Here is an 18,137-nt window from a genome sequence, read left to right as displayed (position 1 = left end):
CTGTCAGTGAGACAGGTAGAGGTGCAAATCTGATTCTGTGAGAGGCATTTGGGATGTTACCAGGTATTCAGTAGTGGATAGAGCTCAGAAGTGTGAGAATGAATGAACTGCAGAAGTGAGAATATGGACATTCTTTTCCCTGTGTTGACACTGACCAGGGTTTGCAACCTCAAATGACCTGTGGTGATCTTGAAAACACCCTGCTCTGCTTTCTGCCTTGTCCTAGGTGTAGGATGGTAGTGGGAGTGGTCCCATGGAGCTCATTTGGATAACTGTCTTAGCTGGAATCCTTCACTCTGCCCCTGGTTCTCTGGGGAAAAAAAAAAATCTCTCCCATTCCTGCTCCTCCTACTTACATGGGACAGTGGTTCCTTGGCTCCAGAACAGTTTCTGTTCAGCCTGTAATGTTCTTTTTCTCTGTGAGTTATTAATGTGGATTGCAGATTAAGACCTGTAAAGTAGTAATATATATCAAGTACTTGTCCTTGGTCCTTTTATAAGTGCCTTACATTTAGAATCCTCCCAGTAAATTAATGATTTTAATACTGATCCCCATTTTAAGAAAAATAAGGAACAAAGATTATGCAACCAAGAATGGGTTGCCATGTGTGATCTCCCTCCAGAGCTGTCACTAGCACTGTGCCTTCAAACACATGCAGCTGCCCTGTGGGGCTTTGCAGATGGATAGCACCCTTCTAGCCCAACTGAGTCCCTCTCCTGCTGCCTCCAGTGGTGCTCATTTGACCCCTCCAGTTGTCTGTAGCATCCAACCATGTCTCCAACAGGCAGGCATGTGACCTGGCCATGAAGTGTGGCATAAAAGAAAGCCTTTTGTAAATGTACTGGAATTCCAATTAAGCCCTTGTAAAATCTGATATGTGTAGTCAGATGAGGTTTCTGTCAGGTTATAGTGATTCATTCTGCTGTGAACAACCAAATCTATTGAATTTTTTTTAATTTAATTTTATTTTATTTGTGAACATACTGTACAGAGGGGTTACAATTACATGAGCAGGATAATGCGTACATTTCTTACCAAGCATTGCAGCCTCCTCCTTTGTTTACCCTTCACATCCCTTCCCAGCCTCCCCCTTCCCCAAATCTATTGAATTTTATCATCTTTCTTCTCAAAGTTTTCAGAGCATCAACTCTTCTTATATCATAAGTACCTAAGTTCTTGTTTTGCTTTCATTATTGTAATTCAGTCAGTTCCCAAATCTTAATTTATTGTTGTTCTTTACATTGGTATAAAATGGTAAATGAACATTAAAATTGATAGGTCTTAAAAATCAATTCATGTGAAATCACATAATAAGCCCATTAAATGTTAAATATAAATATTAATGACACAATTTAAAGAAAGTAAATATATTAAAGTTATATATTATATATTAAAATTGTTAAGGTCATTTAAAAAGTAGACTCTTATATTTTTATATTTATTTAATATCTGGCTATTGAAGATGGCCAGATTATCATTTAGGTCGTTGAAATTTGCTGGTGTGTGTGAAGGATATGAAGAAAACCTTGCTTCACATCAATATGCAGCTGAAAAAGGAGGAGTATTTTAACAGGCTTTTCAGAGAATTGTGGAATTTTTGCATATCACACCAAACCTGACACAGTATAGTTTCTTCAAAATTCATCACAATATAGAATCTGAACCCACAGCAAATAAACCCTTTTTACTCTTCTAATAAAATCCTTGCATAGAATGGATTTTTTTTTTTCTACTCCTGGGCCTTGGTCTCTGAACCTGGGTGCTGTCCCTAAGCATCTTTTGCTCAAGACTAGCGCTCTACCATTTGAGCTACAGCACCATTTCTGGCTTTTTCTGTGGTTAATTGGAGTCTTATGAACTTTCTTCCCAGGCTGGCTTTGAACCGCGATCCTCAGATCTCAGCCTCCTGAGTAGCTAGGATTATAGGCATGAGCCACCAGTGCCAGCTCTAGAAAGGATCTTTTGTAATGTCATACATTGGCAATTGGGATGAAGTTGGTTTACTGAGTTGTATAGATCTTCCAGATGTTGATACATGGGTATACTGACACTCTTCATTATTTAAAAGTCACGTTTGTTAATATTACACAATTATCATGAGAAAAATCTTTAAAATTAAGAAGCTTTCAATGTCATGTATCTGAAGGTACAGTTCTCAAGATTGTTTTCATTCAGCTCAAAATATTTCTCTTGTAATTTATTCTTTCACTTAGATTGTTTAGAACTATAATGTCTAATTTATAAATATTTTGGATTTTCTAGCTTAACTAATTGATTTCTAACATCATCTTGTTCTGGCCAAAAAATATACTTTGTTTTATTTTAGTCCTTTGAAATTTAGGAAACTTGTTTTATGGCCCAAATATAGATAATATTGATAAATGTTCACTATATACTTGAAAATAATATGCACTCTATTGTGTGGAGTGTCTTATAAATGTCAGTTAAGTCAGGCTGTTGGTTCAAATCTATATCCATACTGATTTCTCTATGTATTTGTTACCCATTATAGAGGGAGTGGTGCTGACCTCCTTCCCACCCCGCAGCTATACTTACCTTTTTGCCTTTTCATTGTAGATTGGTTCAAGTTTTGTTCCATATATAAACTTATTAAATTCACATATACATTTAAGATTATGATGGCCTCTGGATTGATATTTTATTATGATGAAATGACCCTCTCTGCCTTGGGTTCTTCTTTGTTCTGATGCTTATCTTGTTTAGTTTGCCTTTGATCAATATTAGTATGAGAAAGGAATAATTAGAACACAATCTGCTTTTATAAAATTCTAGAAGTGGCAAACTAGTTTATAGTTACAGAAAAGTTGTTAGTGGTTATTTGAGAATGAGGGAGGAGGTAAATATGTGTTATGAGAGGATACTGGGAAACCTTTAGGTATGATCAGATGTCATTTCAATTGTAATGGGTTTTCAGGTTTGTATATATACAAAAATTATATACATGAAAAAGCATAAATATAAATAATGTACATATCATATTTATATATAAAGTATATGTAAATTTACATATATATGCATATGACAAATATATATGCAAAAACTGGTGAGATTATATATCTTAAATCTTTAAGTATATGCTGCTTATAGTACATCATTTATACCCCAATAAATAATACAGTGCTACTAGTACATTTTGGTCCCACTGTCTTAACAATAACAAATCACTATTCGTGTTTCACCATCAGTGTAAATATAAGCATAGTAATATAAGCAAATAACATTTTAATAGTATTATGAAAATAGTTTTTACCTCACAAATCCCTTGAGTCTCCAAGAAGCTCTGGTATAGTTATTGTGTAATTATTATATCCTAATGCTGACTCCTAATTCTACAACAGTTCCTTATGAAAATACTCTTTTTTTTTTTTTGGGTCCCGTCGTGGGGCCTGAACTCTGGGCTTGGGCACTGTCCCTCAGCTCTTCAGCTCAAGGCTAGCGCTCTACCACTTGAGCCACAGTGCCACTTCCGGCTTTTTGCTTATGTGGTGCTGAGAATCGAACCCAGGGCCTCAGGCATGCAAGGCAAGCGCTCTACCACTGAGCCAACTTCCCAGCCCATGAAAATACTCTTTATGCCATGCTCCACATTAAATATTAAAATGTGTTTATTATGTTCATAGCATTTCATGATTTAAAGGTTGTATATGACAGCATTTAAGGCCCTCTCTGGTGATGCATACCTGTAAGTCCCTATCCAGTCTCCTCACTATGGCTGGACATTCTACATTCCTTCTCCCCTCTGGCCTATGGTCATGCCCTTTTCAGTTTCTATGTGATAGATTCTACTTTCTAGCACCTGGCTCAAATTCTGTCCAGGCTATCAAACTTCACCTACCACACCTACATCCATTTCCCCTTGCTTTCAATATGCCCAATGTGTTTTATTTGAATTGTTACTGAAATAGTTCATGACATAAAACATTGTGTCTTGTTCCTATAACAATATTATAAGCTCTTTGGGCTATATCTAATGCTTTTTTATTCCCCCAAACTATTAACATGGTGCTAAAGTATAACAGATATGTGAATAGTTTCATGTGTATTTTTTCTCCTAGTCTTATCATTTCTTGCTTTGACATTTCTTTAGTCTTTAGAGCCCTTTAGAAAATGTTTTGATTTACACCTCTGACCTCACTCTTACCAGCTTTTCTTTGGCATCTTATGTAGGAAATCAAGTATAGTATTTGTCAATCAATAAGGCTTTCTTTTTTCTCCTTAGCCTTCTACTGATTTAATGTTTTTACTCACTAATTTGCCTTGAATTCCCCATCTAATAGCTCTTCTCTTCTATAAAGTAAATTCATCTACTGTATAACATTTAAATTTAAATATATGAATACATATACTCACAAATGTATTGATAGGGTTGGAGAGTAATGTGGTAATCTTACAAGTAGCTTAAAATTATGATTTTGATACTTAAGTGATTTTTGTGTATTGAAGTAGTCTCATTATTTTTCAGTTATGCACCATATCATTGCCTAACCCAAGTAAACCATTTTTGAACACGTTGTCCTCTTCTACTAAAGGCAGATAGTGAGTTTGTGACAGCAGTAAGATTTTTTTTTAGTCTCTGACTCATTAGGCAAGAATGATGTCTTAACTTTTTCAGTTATCAATGAGTATCCTTGTAATTGAGGCAATTAAGAATTAACACATGTAGTGCAGCATATACAAGGCCCAGCACTGCAAAGAAAGGATCACTTTATAGCAAAAGGGAGTTTTCTCCCAAGAATAATTTTCAGGTAGTTCCCATTTTATATTATTATTTGGATTGGCTTCAGAGAATCAGGAGCCTTAATAAGCCACCAAGATACATAATCCTTACGTGCAATAAGTATGTTAGTTGTAACCTCCTTTGGACTTTATGACATAGCTATGTTGAATTTAAGCAGGTGGTTTGATAATGATTAAAAGAATCTAATGACCAATGATTTTTTTTGGTGTGTGTGTGAGGTGTGATTACATGTGTGTATGTGAACACACGAGCTTGCACACTACTATCAGGACTTGAACTCAGTTTTCAGCCCTTTCTTGTTTGGCTTTCCTGCTCACAGCAGTTCTGCCATTTGAGCCATGTCTCCACTCTGTCATTTTGCTAGTTAATTGGAGACAGAATCTCATAGACTTCTGTTCAGCTTGGTTGGAACCTTGAGCCTCCTGAGTAGGTAGGATGACAGGTGTGAGCCACAAACACTTACTTCAGTGATGACACTGGCTTTTTGATGAAGCAAATTGGCATGCTAGAATTTTGCTTTTCATCTAACCTATCAGTGAGTAGAGAGTTAATGATCCCTTTTCTGTTTATATACCTGAAGGTAACTTTTTAAATTTTATTTATGTATTTATGTATTCATTTATTTTGTTGGTTGTGGGGCTTGAACTCTGGGTCTGGGTGCTGCCCCTCAATTCTTCAGCTCAAGGCTACCACTCTACCACTTGAGCCACAGTGCCACTTCCAGCTTTTTCTGTTTATGTGGTGCTAAGGGCCTTATGCATACAAAGCAAGTATGCTACCACTGAGCCACCTTCCCATTAAAAGGAGAGCCTGATGCCCATAGCTCATACTTGTAATCCTAGCTACTCAGAATGTTGAGATATGAGGATCACAATTCAAAGTCAGCCAGGGCAGGAAAGTCTGTGAGACTGTTAACTCCAGTTAACCACCAGAAAACCAGAAGTGGCACTGTGGTTCAAAGTGGTGTAGAGCTCTAGCCCTGAACAAAATTGCTCAGGGACAGTGCCCTGGCCCTGAGTTCAAGCACCACAACCAACAACAACAACAAAAGGAAAGAAAGAAGAGGAAAAAAAAAGAGACTTAAGTATTTGCTAATATGTAACATCCTTTGAAGGATTCAAATTTAAACTGAAGTATTCGTCCATATAAGGGACATGATATATCAGCGGTTCATATATCAGATTCTGTGTGATAGTTGTGGACCTGAAATGTAATTTTGACATGTCTATAATTACCTTCATGTGCAGTTAAAAAAAAACTAGAATGCCCATAGTCTAAAGCAAAGGAGATTTAAACAGATGTGTATCTAATGTGTCACTTATGACTATACTGGAAGATAAGTGAACCAATGAGGTACTTGGACTTGCCTAGGAGAAAAAGATTCTATAGGAAAACATTTAGATTAAATTTCACTGAATCCAACATTTTACATTTAACATGTAGAAATAAGGGCTTAATACTATATATATATATATATATATATATATATAAATTATACATAAATATATTTATATAAAATCGTGATAAGTCATGAGTTTATGCTGGAAGTAACTCAATTTTTGAAAACAATAAACAGCTCTTGATAAAATTATAAAAACAAAGTATTAAATTCAATATATATTAAAACCATGCAAACTCTCTTTGGTGATAAGTTAAATAGCATTCTAATCTGGATAATTGCAAGCAGATTTTTCAGCATTGTGCAAACTCTGCACGTTGCACCTTTTTTGTTGTGTTGAGCTACATCTTAGGCCCCCATCCATTTAGTGCCAGTGGTGCTCCTTTCCAATATGTGTGACAACCAGAACTGTCTACACATTGTTTTACACATTGTTCCACAGCACCGTTAAGAGGACAGTACTGTTCCTTAATTTCTCTATATGTTAAATAGATAAAACTACTTTCAGTCTGAAGAGTAAATGAGATATAGGCCTAGTCTCCTGTAAGATTCAATAAATAGGTTGAGAAGATTTGATAGCAGTTGAAAATAGCTGTCTAGCTGTGATGTTAGGATGGATAAAACACAGGACACCAGGCAAAAACCAGTAAGATTAAATTTAAGGGGGATAAATGTAGGGCTCCATGGATGTTGCCTAAAAGCTGTTTGCAAATCAAAGCTAAAGACACAATTAGTCAACAGTTCAAAAGACAATACAGGAAGGCCCCACATTAGCCTTGGTATAGTTCAATTGCTTAAAAATAAAATCACTGTCTGCCAGTGCATTATAGTATGATAGCCCAGTACAATCCATGTCCAAGGTACTACCCAGGCTTCCATTTGTAGCCACCTTTCTTTTGACAAAGAAGTTAAAATAGAGCTTCTTAGAGAAAAAAACATAATGCTTCCACTTGTAGGTTAAAAAAAAAAAAGGAAAAGCATGGCATCTTTTTCAGATAATTTAAAGACAATAATTTTGGGAGAAAAGATACTTATTCTCTGTATCTATATAAAGCAGAACTGAGCAGGGCACCAGTGGCTCATGCCTGTAATCCTAGTTTCTCAGGAGTCTGAGGGTCATGGTTCAAAGCCAGCCTAGGCAGAAAGGTCCCCGTAAGACTCTAGCCTTGAGCCCAACAAAGAGGCTCAGAGACAGTGCCCAGACCCTGAGTTTAGTGGAGGGGGAAGGGGGAGGAGGAAGCAGATCTGAGATACTCCTGGAAGCTACAGGAAGTCATACTGCTTTTGTAGAAAGCTGTCAACCAGACACTTGGTTGCTCTTTCTCAGGGATGCTATAAAATAGCATTTTCCAGGGATAGATAATGTCTAGAGACTTTTCCAGCTTTTGAATGGATGTCAGAGTAGATTCCAGGATGTGTTGCCACACCAAGCACATACAGTAGCCCTAACTAGGTTCCTTGTTCTTACAAAGACTCAAGGAAGATTCCCTTTTGTCCTGGATTGTTTCAGACATTTCACTACCCATAAATAGCTGGACTCAACTGGGAAGGAAATCTCAGCGCGTGTGCTCTTTTGCTATCTTTCTTTCTCTCTCTCTTGCGCACTCTCTTTCTCTCTCTCCCTCCCTCTCTCCTCTCCTCTTGTCTCCTCTCTTCTCTTTTCCTTCTCATCTTTCTCCTCTCTCTATTTCTGTTTCCTCCACATACACACACTCTCTCTCAAGAAAGGGTCTTTTTATTGCTCAGGATGACCTTGAATTAGCTACTTAGCCCAAGCTGACCTCAAACCTATTATTCTCCTCTCTTAGCCTCCTGAATGCTAGGATTATAGGCATGTGCCACCACACCAGTAAAAATCCAGACCTTTTTTTGTTGATTGTGGGGCTTTGAACTCTGGGCCTGAGTGCTGTCCCTCAGCTTTAATGCTCAAGGTAAGCACTCTACATCTTGAGCCACAGTGCCACTTGTGGTTTTCTGGTGGTTAATTGGAGATAAGAGTCACACAGACTTTCCTGCCCAGCCTGGCTTTGATCCATGATCCTCAGATCTAGAAGTAGAGGTATGGCTCAAGTGATTGAGTGTCAGCCTTGAGCAAAAAAGCCAAGTGAAAGTAAGAGGTCCTGAGTGGAAGTCCCAGTAGCATTACAAGAAAAAAAAAGCTGTATGACATCCCTAGTTGGAGATTCTGCTTTAGTTTTAGTAGATATGAGCTACAGTTCTGGCACATTAGTTTTAAAAGACTGCTAGTCTTTTGGAGAGAAGGCTTCTTAATGTGGTCATAAAAGTACAAAAGTAATAAATTGTTTATATCCACAAATATTGGTACTGCTTCAAGGACCCAGGGGTCCTAAGTTGAGCTTCAGCCATATTTCCACTGCCTGAACCATTCCCCCAGGTGGCTGCAGAATTGCACCTGTTGTTTAGTGTCTGCAACAGATGTAAGCTTCATCTGGATGGGATTTTGTTTTGGTCTGTTTGGTCACTGGTTGATCACAAGCCTCCAGAAAAGTTCATGGCATGATGTAAGTAGTCAGTAAATGTTTGTTGAGTGACTCCTAGAAGTGAGGTTACTTTTGCTTTTCTTTTTTTGCTTAAAACAAAATTCATGGCCTGCCCTGGACACTGTACCTCCTCTATCTGTAGCTTTCTCTATATAGGGAACTATATATAAGTGGATATGCAAAAGAAATGCTCAACTCTGACATAACAGATGACTGGTTTGTTCTTGGTGGATTATAATTTTATTTCAAAACAGGACGTGATATGGTCTGACTTTGGATTTCCTGGAAGAAATGGACAAGAGAGTACCTTGTGGATTGGCTCCCTGGGAGCCCATACCCCCTGTCATCTGGACTCTTATGGTTGCAACCTAGTATTCCAGGTACAAGGAAGGTAATGCATATGTTTGCAAGTACGTGCCTGAGTGTGATGTGAGCAAACAGAAAAGGAATGACAGGATTCTGCGTCTTAGTCACAGCTTCATCCTGTCCATCTGCTTTGTGCTAGGCATAGCTTTTCCACCATGTTCTCTCTTTCCCATGTGAAGTGAGGGGAACAATTGAATTGGTTTCTGTGTCTTAACCATGATCAGAATTGTCTCCAGAGTTCCCAGTTCAGCTGGCCCTAGCTTTCTCTCTTAAGAGTATTTATATGTGTGCTTTGAGTAGCACACAGGAGGCTCACAGGAGGTTTCCCTGTGTTCCTTGGACCTCTCAAGGGGTAGTCAGGGCACCTGTTCCTTCTCAACTGTAGTTTGTGCCCTCCAGTTGACCCATCACCAGATATTATTGCCATAGATCAGTTTTTGTTTTTGTTGTTTTAATCTTCATCTGTCTGTTGTCCCTATGAAATAAAGGGGCTAAAAGTCTGTGGTATATTATGTGTGTGCTGGTACTGGGGCTTGAACTCAGTTATTTCTGTGTTTCCCGCCACCCCCCCCCCCCCCCCCACACACACAACTGGTGTTCTATCTCTCAAGCCATACCTCCAGTTCAGTTTTCCTCAACAGGGATCCCCTTGAAACCATATTCCTGTACACTGTAGTTTTTTTTTAAGTTGTTTTTATCATTGATATTGATACTTGATTTTTCTTTGAGACAAGATCTTGTTATGTAGCTAAGGCTAGCCTAGAACTCACTATGTAGCTCAGGCTAGTTCTTAACTCCTAGTTTTCCTGCCTCAACCTCCTGGTTGTTGGGATTAGAGCACACCCAACTACTGTAGAGTTTAACTAGAAGGTTAGTTAACTTCTTCTGAGGCATTGTTAGCAGTATATGAACTTCCTCATATTTAGTTTCATGATTTTAACAGTGCTACAAATGCATTTATATGTTTTGATAAGATGTAATAAGATGAATTGTTGAAAACTATAGTAAAAAATGTAAACTTGATAAAACAATCCTTTTTCTGTATTATTACCATTACTATTGTTATTATCATTGTCATTAATTTCTGCAGTCTTGGATTATGGACTCTGGACCTTATGCTTGCTAGATAAGCATTCTGTCACTTGAGCCACATTTTAGGCCTTTTGGGGCTCCTATTTATACCCAGGCTGACATAAATTATGATCCTGAATACAGGGGGTGAGCTTAATCTTTGGATATAAAATGACTACCTGATTTTCTTTTGACTGCTTGTTTGCTTTGTTGTTGAACTGAATCAGGACCTTGTGCATGCTAGGCAATCACTTTACCACTGAGCTACATCTCTAACCCATGACTATCTGATAGATAGATAGATAGATAGATAGATATTCATTACATCAGAAAGAACAAAACTCAAACCAAGGAGAAAAATACATGAGAAGGAAAACTTTGATCTGAGATAGGAATGAGTCTTCCCAGCAAGGAAAGAGACTGGCCAGTGAGTCATTTTCAGCAGATGAGTTAGAGAGCAGCTCTGAGTAAGAGGCCAGGAGGACGCTGACAATATGTTCCTTGGTTTTGAACTTGAAGGAGTAAAAATGAACATTGATTTGCTAATTTCTTACCTTTTTGTCTCAAGTTGAGAACACTAACTTGTATCTTTTTTTTTCTTGGTATTAGGAAAAGATGGCATCTCTTTCCTCCTGAAGATACACCTTTCCTTTATCCAACCCGAATCCCGTATGAAGAATCTAGTGTGTTCAGTAAAGTCAATGTGGTCAATCCTGATTTACAACGTTTCCCTCAGTTCCAGAAAGCTCAGAGACATGTGGTCACGCTGTGCCCAGGACAGGTAATGACCTCTCTGTCAGAGGACACCATTGGTGCCATGTGTTTGCCCCCAGTGCAGACAAGAATGGTTTCCTCGGGGCTGGGAAGGTGGCTCAATGGTAGAGCACTTGCCTTGCATGCATGAGGCCCTGGGTTCGATTCCCCAGCACCGCATAAGCAAAAATAAAAAAAATTTTTAAAAAAAGTTTTTTTTAAAAAAAGAATGGTTTCCTCATGTTGTTCTGCTGTTCTGAGGTAGCTGTCTCATCTGTAACAGGTGACGGAAACATAGCGCCTCCTGTGGGTGAGGAGAGTAGACTTTGAAGGAAGACAGCCCACAAAACCATTTTCATTCAGGTTAAGAGAAAACTTCAAGGCACAGTTACCAGAACATTTTTTCACAGTTCATGTCTGTTCAGGTGTAACAGAATTAAACCCAGACACATAAATGTGCATTGGAATGCATTTGGATAGTCAGCCAACAGAGGCAGAATGAATTGAGAATAGTTTGGTTTTGAGAAAGAATGGGTGACTATTTCTAGCATTTCTAATTCTGTGACCCTGTGGGTAAAAATTCCCTTACAACATTAGCACTTGCTGAATGATAGTTTACTCTGAAAGATCTTGGGTTGTTTGTTTTGTTGTGTGTGTGTGGGAACGTGCGCGCAGGTGTGCGGGTGTGTGGTTATGACTTGAGACAGGGTCTTGCTATGTATTTCTGTCTGGCCCCCAAATTGTGGTCATGCTGTCTCCATCGCCACATGGGATTACAGGCATATATTCCCATACTCAGCTTCTTTATCTCTTGAAGAGACTTAATACCCTTAGTTCTCCCTCTCCATTGCCTGTGTACCTTCCATCACTCCCATGTGTAAAATATACTACATGTATTTATCCATTTCATTCATTTACCGGTTAATCACATTGGGTATTATGAACATTGGATATTATCAACATTACTGTTATGAACTTTCCTGTGTTAGCTGTTAGAGAAAGCCTTTGTTTTCAAGCCTCTTGGGTACATACTTAGGAGTAGAATTAATGCCTCATATAGTTAGTTTGGCTGTGTTTTTACATTTCTTCACATCTCCAACACTTGCTGCTTTTTATTACTGTAATTCTTATAGCTTTCTAATGGGTATAAACTAGTTTCTAGTTCATTTTTTATTTCATCTTTAATAGCCAAATTTAAATGATGGGTTTGTCTTGTATCAGGTTTTTTTAATCCTGTTTGTTCTTTAATCCACCATAAGATGGCTCTCTCTCACCACTTTATTATGCTAGGATATTCATGACTTCTTTATTAGTCAGCTTGCTGTCACGGTAATGACAGAAAAAAAAAATACCTGAGAAAATCAATTTAATGAAAAAGAAGCATGCCAGTGGCTTATTCCTGTAATCCTACCTACTCAAGAAGCTTATATCTAAGAACTATAGTTCAAAGACATCTTGGGCAGAAAAATCTGTGAGACTCTTATCTCCAATTAACCAGTAGGAAGTTGGAAGTAAAGGTATGGCTTAAGTGATAAAGATCCATTTTTGAGTAAAAGAGCCAAGTGAAATTACCAGGGCCTGAGTCCAAGCCCCAGTACTAGAGCACAAAAAAATCCATCCATCCATCCATCCATATATATGTAACTTATTTTGCCTCAGAAGTTTTGTTTCATGGATTTTCAGCTATGTTGCTTTGGGCCTTGGCAGCACAGTACATTGTGGTGGGAGTATGCCATGGAGTTGAGTGCTTACCTCTTGTCAGCAGGCAACAAAAGAGGATGGAAGGACTGGGCACCAGTGGCTCATGCCTGTAATCCTAGCTACTCAGGAGGCTGAGATCGGAGGAACATAGTTCAAAGCCAGCCCGGGCAAGAAAATCTGTGAGTCTCTTATCTCCAGTTAACCACCAGAAGACTGGAAGTGGCGCTGTGGCTCCAATAGTAGAGCGCTTGCCTTGAGCTGAAGAGCTGAGGGACAGTGCCCAGGCCCAGAGTTCAAGCCCCACAACCGACAGAAAGAAGAAACAAAAAGAGGACAGAAGGGACTGTGTCTCATTATTCTTTCCTGGGCAACCCTCAGTGACCTAACATCTACCTATTCACGGTTGTACCACCCCCTATACATTGCCAACCAAACCTTCAACTCCAGGAAAAACCACCTCTTACTCATTGTCCCTCATATGCTCCTATGAGCAATTATCTTACCATTTCTTACCCAAGTGCCACTAATTTTCTCATTCCAAAGCCTAAAAGCTGCCCATTACCTCCATGATCCTTGACTCTGCCCATTACTTTTCAGTCTAGTGACCCTGCCTATCTAGATCTTAAACACTCAGTAAATGGACCATGTGAGAATATTCTTTGCAGACTCTCCTAATGTCACAATTTTAACCATCCTTTTATTCAAAATGTAACGCCTATAGGTTAAAACCCACTAACTGTCTCTGAATTCAGGATCTTCACTGGACCTCATTTTTTCTCTTCTCTTACTGCCCGGTACCTCCTGGGCAGTAGGGGCACTGGCCTTGCTGGGTCTCAGCAGTGCCAGCTTTTCTCCTTCCTAACATAGTCTCATTCTTTTCTTTATCTAGTTCCTCCCCTTGTTCTGATTCAAGTCACTCTTTCTCTGGACCTCTTACTCTTGACTGCCCTAGTTGAGGCCTGCCTCTTCTACTTGGAGACTTCTCACATTTACCATTTCTATAATGGCACCCACCAGTCCCATTATTTTCTCACCAGCTGCTCTTGAACTGTAAAATGACGGAAGAGAAGTCCTCTATTTTCACATTTCTCAGATTTTTTTTCTCTCCTTTCTCAGAATTTGGACAATTGTTTTGCAGCAGAAAGGAGGAAAAATTAGACTCTCAAAAGCCTTCAGTAAAATGTAAATGTAGACAATGGCATTAAGAAGAGTAGAAAAGCTGGCATGTGAACTTGTCAATTAAAAAATAATGACAAGGAAAAACAGATTGTGGGGTTTTTGTTTGTTTCCTCTTTCCTTCAATTCCATGGGTTTTTTGGTGTTTCTTCTTTCCTAGCAGCCTCATCAGATCTGACTGACATAAAAATGAAACATCCCATAATTGTGCTATTTTTTGTTTGGTTTTTCAGGTTCTGTTTGTTCCCAGACACTGGTGGCATTACGTAGAATCCATCGATCCTGTCAGCGTCAGTATAAATTCATGGATTGAGCTGGTACTTTTTTGTTGTTCTTTTAAAAATAAAATCTCTGCGCTGAAGATATACAATTTGGTGATGAATTTGCTGGCCAATATACCAGGATGACCTTGTTTGGACTGCAGTGTTTTTGTCCCTGTCCCCAAACTCCCTGAGCTATTATTGTTCCTTGTTTCAGGGCCTCAGAGCCCCTCCACCTCCCCCCCCCCCCCCCCAAGATAGTATCTGGCTATGACTCTCCAAGATCATGAAGGAGGGGTTGATAAAATGGCTTCCTTCTCAAATACTAGCCTGCCAAAAGAGGCACAATAGAGTTCCTGCACTGGATTTAAGGCTTGAAAGAACTGTGGGTTTATCCATTCACTAGTGATTGCAGTCTGCTTGCCAGAGTCCCCTGGATTACCTGTGGTTGTGGCTTAGGTTTACACTGTCCACATGGGAGCTGAGGTTGGAGCTTTGGACTGTTTCCTAATTTTTTCTGTGTCATCTTTCTGTTACTCTGTGGTTTTTCAGATGTCCAGTTACTTCTTTTGTGATTTCCTAGGCTCTTCTCTTTTTCTCTTTGGGTCATAGTCTCTCCTGACTGGTACTCTCACCTTTTCATTCATGTAGTCAAACGGAATAAGCATCTGTTCTACCACCTGACCCTGTCCATTCTCTTTCTACATCAGTATCTATATATCTGTATTAATTACGTATATTACAGATGTCAGGTTGTGGTTTTCCCCCTTTTATGTTTTTGATTAATAGGAGTTGGTGCTTTTGCTGTCATTTATCATTAACGCTACAGTGTATACATGTAGTAGCTTGGGAGAGCTATGTTTGGATGGCTACCCACTTCTCCTTCATAACCCCCAGTCAAAGGGATCTAACACAGACATTCTGCATAGTAAACTCTGTATTGCTGATCTGCTTTCCCAGCCTGTTCACCTCATTCTTAGAGTGAAGCGTGTTTACAACTTTTCTCTGACCCTCAAATAATTTGCTTTTCTAATTCCATAAGAGGTATTCTTTTGTGTGATGATACTTTTTGAAAATGTTAAACATGTTAAAGAATGGGGGGGAAAGCACAAAGGTGGCTTATACTGAAGGCATATGACTTACTGACAAAATACACACTTAAATTTGCCTATTGGTCTATTCTACATCTGTTCCAGATGGCAGATGATACTGAATACAAATATCATAGTTCTGCCATTAGCATATTCATTCTGTCACAAAGCTTGAATTAATGAGAACAGAGAACACTGTTAAAAGAGTCTATATTCTCTTTTAGACCAAAAAGTGAGAGACAAGTGCTTAAGAGATTTGTTGTTGGAAGTGGTTCTGTGGCTCAAGCCATAGAGCACTCACCTTTAGCTGAAGAGCACAGGGACAGAGCCCAAGCCCAGAGTTCAAGCCCCATGACTGACCAAAAAAAAAAAGAGGTTTGTTGTTGTTGTTGTGTTTTTTTAGTCTAACTTAGGAAGAAGACCACCTAGCCCGAGTGGAAGAGGCAATCACCCGGATGCTGGTGTGTGCACTGAAAACTGCGGAGAACCCACACAATACCAGTGCCTGGCTAAACCCCACTGAGGTAGGCGGTTCTGGATTTCATTGTGGCTTTGGATTCCTATGGTGAATCAGCCTAGATAATACATTCATTTTTACTTTTCCTAAGTGTATGCTAGCATCCTGAAGGGTTTGTCTTTATCCTCAGGTGGAAGAAACATCCCATGAAGTCAATTGCCACTATTTAAATGGAGCTGTTTCTGCCTTTTTTGACCATTACAGAACATCTAAAGTAGGAGAAATTCAAGTAGTAGGAACACATGGGGAGAACCTTAGAAAGGATGAACTAAGCATGAACAGCCCCATGGAGGTAAAGGACACACACAGCCAGAGTGTAACCATGGGAACCACAACGCAGGGGGCAGCAAGCCCCTTTGGTCCTCATCTGGTGCCTGTCACACCGAACTCTGAAGAACTCTCTTCAGAAAGAAGAGACGTATTTGAAAGCAATGGCAGAGGATTTGTCTGCAAAGATGAGGAACTCTTTCCAAAACCGTCCTGCACCAGGAGGCAACTGATGATCAAACAACGTGACAATGCTGTGGAGGAGTCAATTGCCTCTAACAGCACCACGGCCCCTCCCTCAGTGTTCATCTCCACAGACGACTTGCTGGACTGTGTAGTGAACCCACAAGTAACCAGGATGGTTGCACAACTTTTGATACAAGGGAAAAAAATATGAAATAACATGAAAAAGTATTTTTTAAACATTGTTTTCTGTGGTTTTTATTCTTCTTTTTCTTAGCAGAATCTCACTATATGAGATTATGAATTCAGAAGCTGACTTTAACCTCATAATTCTCTCCTGTCTCTTAGGCTCCTGAGTGTTAGGATTACAAGTGTGTGACGCAATTTCAGTTTGTAGTCAGGTGCATTGCTCTTTTAGTAAGCTTGCTGTCCTAGGTTCCTTTGCCTTTCCTCCTCCATCTCATCCTTCCAGACTACCTTAATTGTAATTTCCCAGTATTCCCAGCAGGAAGCAGCCTCCATCAGCTTCATCCTGGGATCAATCTGCTGCTTGTTTTCATGAAGAAAGTTTATTGGAAGACCTACTCCATGCTTTGCATTTCATATTATCTATGACATCTTTAGAAGTGCAGTGGCAGAGTTACATCATCACAGAGACTGTATAGTATAGAAAATCAAATATATCCACAATCTATCCCTTTGCAGAAAATGTAAAGCATTCAAGTATACTGTTTCTAGGAGAGGACTTGAACAGAATCATGTCAGTCTGTCTCTAATTCAGGATAGTACATTATATAATTATTCTTTTTTCATTTTAATTGTTATTATAAAGGAGATATACAGAATACATAAGTCAGGTAAAGAGCACGTTTCTTTTTGGACAATGTCACCCCTTCCCTTACCCTCTCCCAGTTTTTCCCTCACATCCTCACTCACAAGTTATAGTTCATTTTCAATATAGGGTCTAGTGAGTACCACCGCTGCATTTGTTCACCCTTTGTCCCTCCATTTCTGTGCTTCCCCTTACCCTCCCAAAGACAGATAGCTGTGTAGTTATTCTAAGAACTAAGTTGGTCCAAGGCCAACCAAAGAACATGCTAGACTAACCACTGTGTATTTACCCATTTATTTGATCATTCATTGTCTGTCTTCCCCAATCAGAATGTAATAACTCCACAAGGGTATGGTTCTTGGTGACATATGTTCATTATTTGACTGAGAAAATATGATAGAAATCTTTGTCAGTACTTCATCAAAATGCTTTGGGGCAGAATATGTTGTGGCCAATGGTAAAAAGTGCTGTAACTTTTATTTGACATGTTCCTATTGTAGAAATTTATCTATCTTTTCAGATAACTCCTGTTTGCTATTTATGGCTTATTAGCCAAACTCAATTCAGTATGCAAGAATCCACATAGACTAGAATAGAAAAGGATAGAACTTCAAAATTATCTGTACATAATTTCAGTGAATTATAATAGTAAGCCTAAGTAGTATTTCCTGAAACTTTTCAGAAAAGTATTCTTTTTTGTGATAAGTATATTTATCATAAGGCTTTTTCAATTAGTCTTCATAGGTACTTGGCCTGATACAGAAAGTACTTAGGATAGACAGAGATAAGAAAAATGAAAGTTCCGCTGAGACAAAGCCTCTCATTCCACTTAGTTTTTGATCTGCAGAGACCTCACGAGAAAGTTAAGGCCTTGGTATAAAAGGACCAGTGACTCACACCTGTAATCCTAGCTACTCAGAAGGCTGACATCTGGGAATTGTAGTTCAAAGCAAGCCCGGGCAGGAAAGTCGGTGAGACTCTTATCGCCAATTAAGCAAAGGAAGTGGCGCTGTGGCTTAAGTGGTAGAGCGCTTGCCTTTAGCTGAAGAGGTCAGGGACAGTGCCTAGGCCCAGAGTTCAAGCCCCACGATTGAAGGGGGGAAAAAAGAAAAAGAGGCAGTGGAAACCAAATCCAGAGGAAATAAATAGGCAAGGAAATATGGGGGTGTCTCACATATCATCTGAGATATTTTGAGGCAGTGGCATCATTGGAGGCCATGTTCTTCAGTGAAAGGCTGGATGTGACAGGCAGCAAAGACT

General features: G+C 39.1%; 2 protein-coding genes across 4 annotated transcripts in view; one reads left to right on the top strand and one right to left on the bottom strand.

Annotated features, from left to right (window-relative positions):
- Nucleotides 1-16,285, top strand: part of LOC122097186 (HSPB1-associated protein 1-like) — a 33,463-nt gene extending 17,178 nt beyond the window's left edge. For all 3 annotated transcript variants that reach the window (XM_042667700.1, XM_042667708.1, XM_042667691.1), the window contains 5 exons: nucleotides 8,915-9,051; nucleotides 10,707-10,878; nucleotides 13,961-14,044; nucleotides 15,492-15,602; nucleotides 15,726-16,285. In XM_042667700.1, coding sequence (XP_042523634.1) covers nucleotides 8,915-9,051; nucleotides 10,707-10,878; nucleotides 13,961-14,044; nucleotides 15,492-15,602; nucleotides 15,726-16,259 — 1,038 coding nt within the window. In that variant the 3' untranslated portion in view covers nucleotides 16,260-16,285. The remainder of the gene's footprint in view (nucleotides 1-8,914; nucleotides 9,052-10,706; nucleotides 10,879-13,960; nucleotides 14,045-15,491; nucleotides 15,603-15,725) is intronic.
- Nucleotides 1-18,137, bottom strand: part of Parp14 (poly(ADP-ribose) polymerase family member 14) — a 133,107-nt gene that overhangs the window by 74,553 nt on the left and 40,417 nt on the right. The gene's annotated exons all lie outside the window — the stretch shown is intronic.

This window comes from Dipodomys spectabilis, unplaced genomic scaffold, assembly GCF_019054845.1.
Source record: "Dipodomys spectabilis isolate Male_0828 unplaced genomic scaffold, ASM1905484v1 ptg000017l, whole genome shotgun sequence".
Taxonomy (NCBI): Eukaryota; Metazoa; Chordata; class Mammalia; order Rodentia; family Heteromyidae; genus Dipodomys; species Dipodomys spectabilis.
Note: the sequence above shows the minus strand (reverse complement) of the source record. Positions and strands in the feature narration are given on the sequence as shown.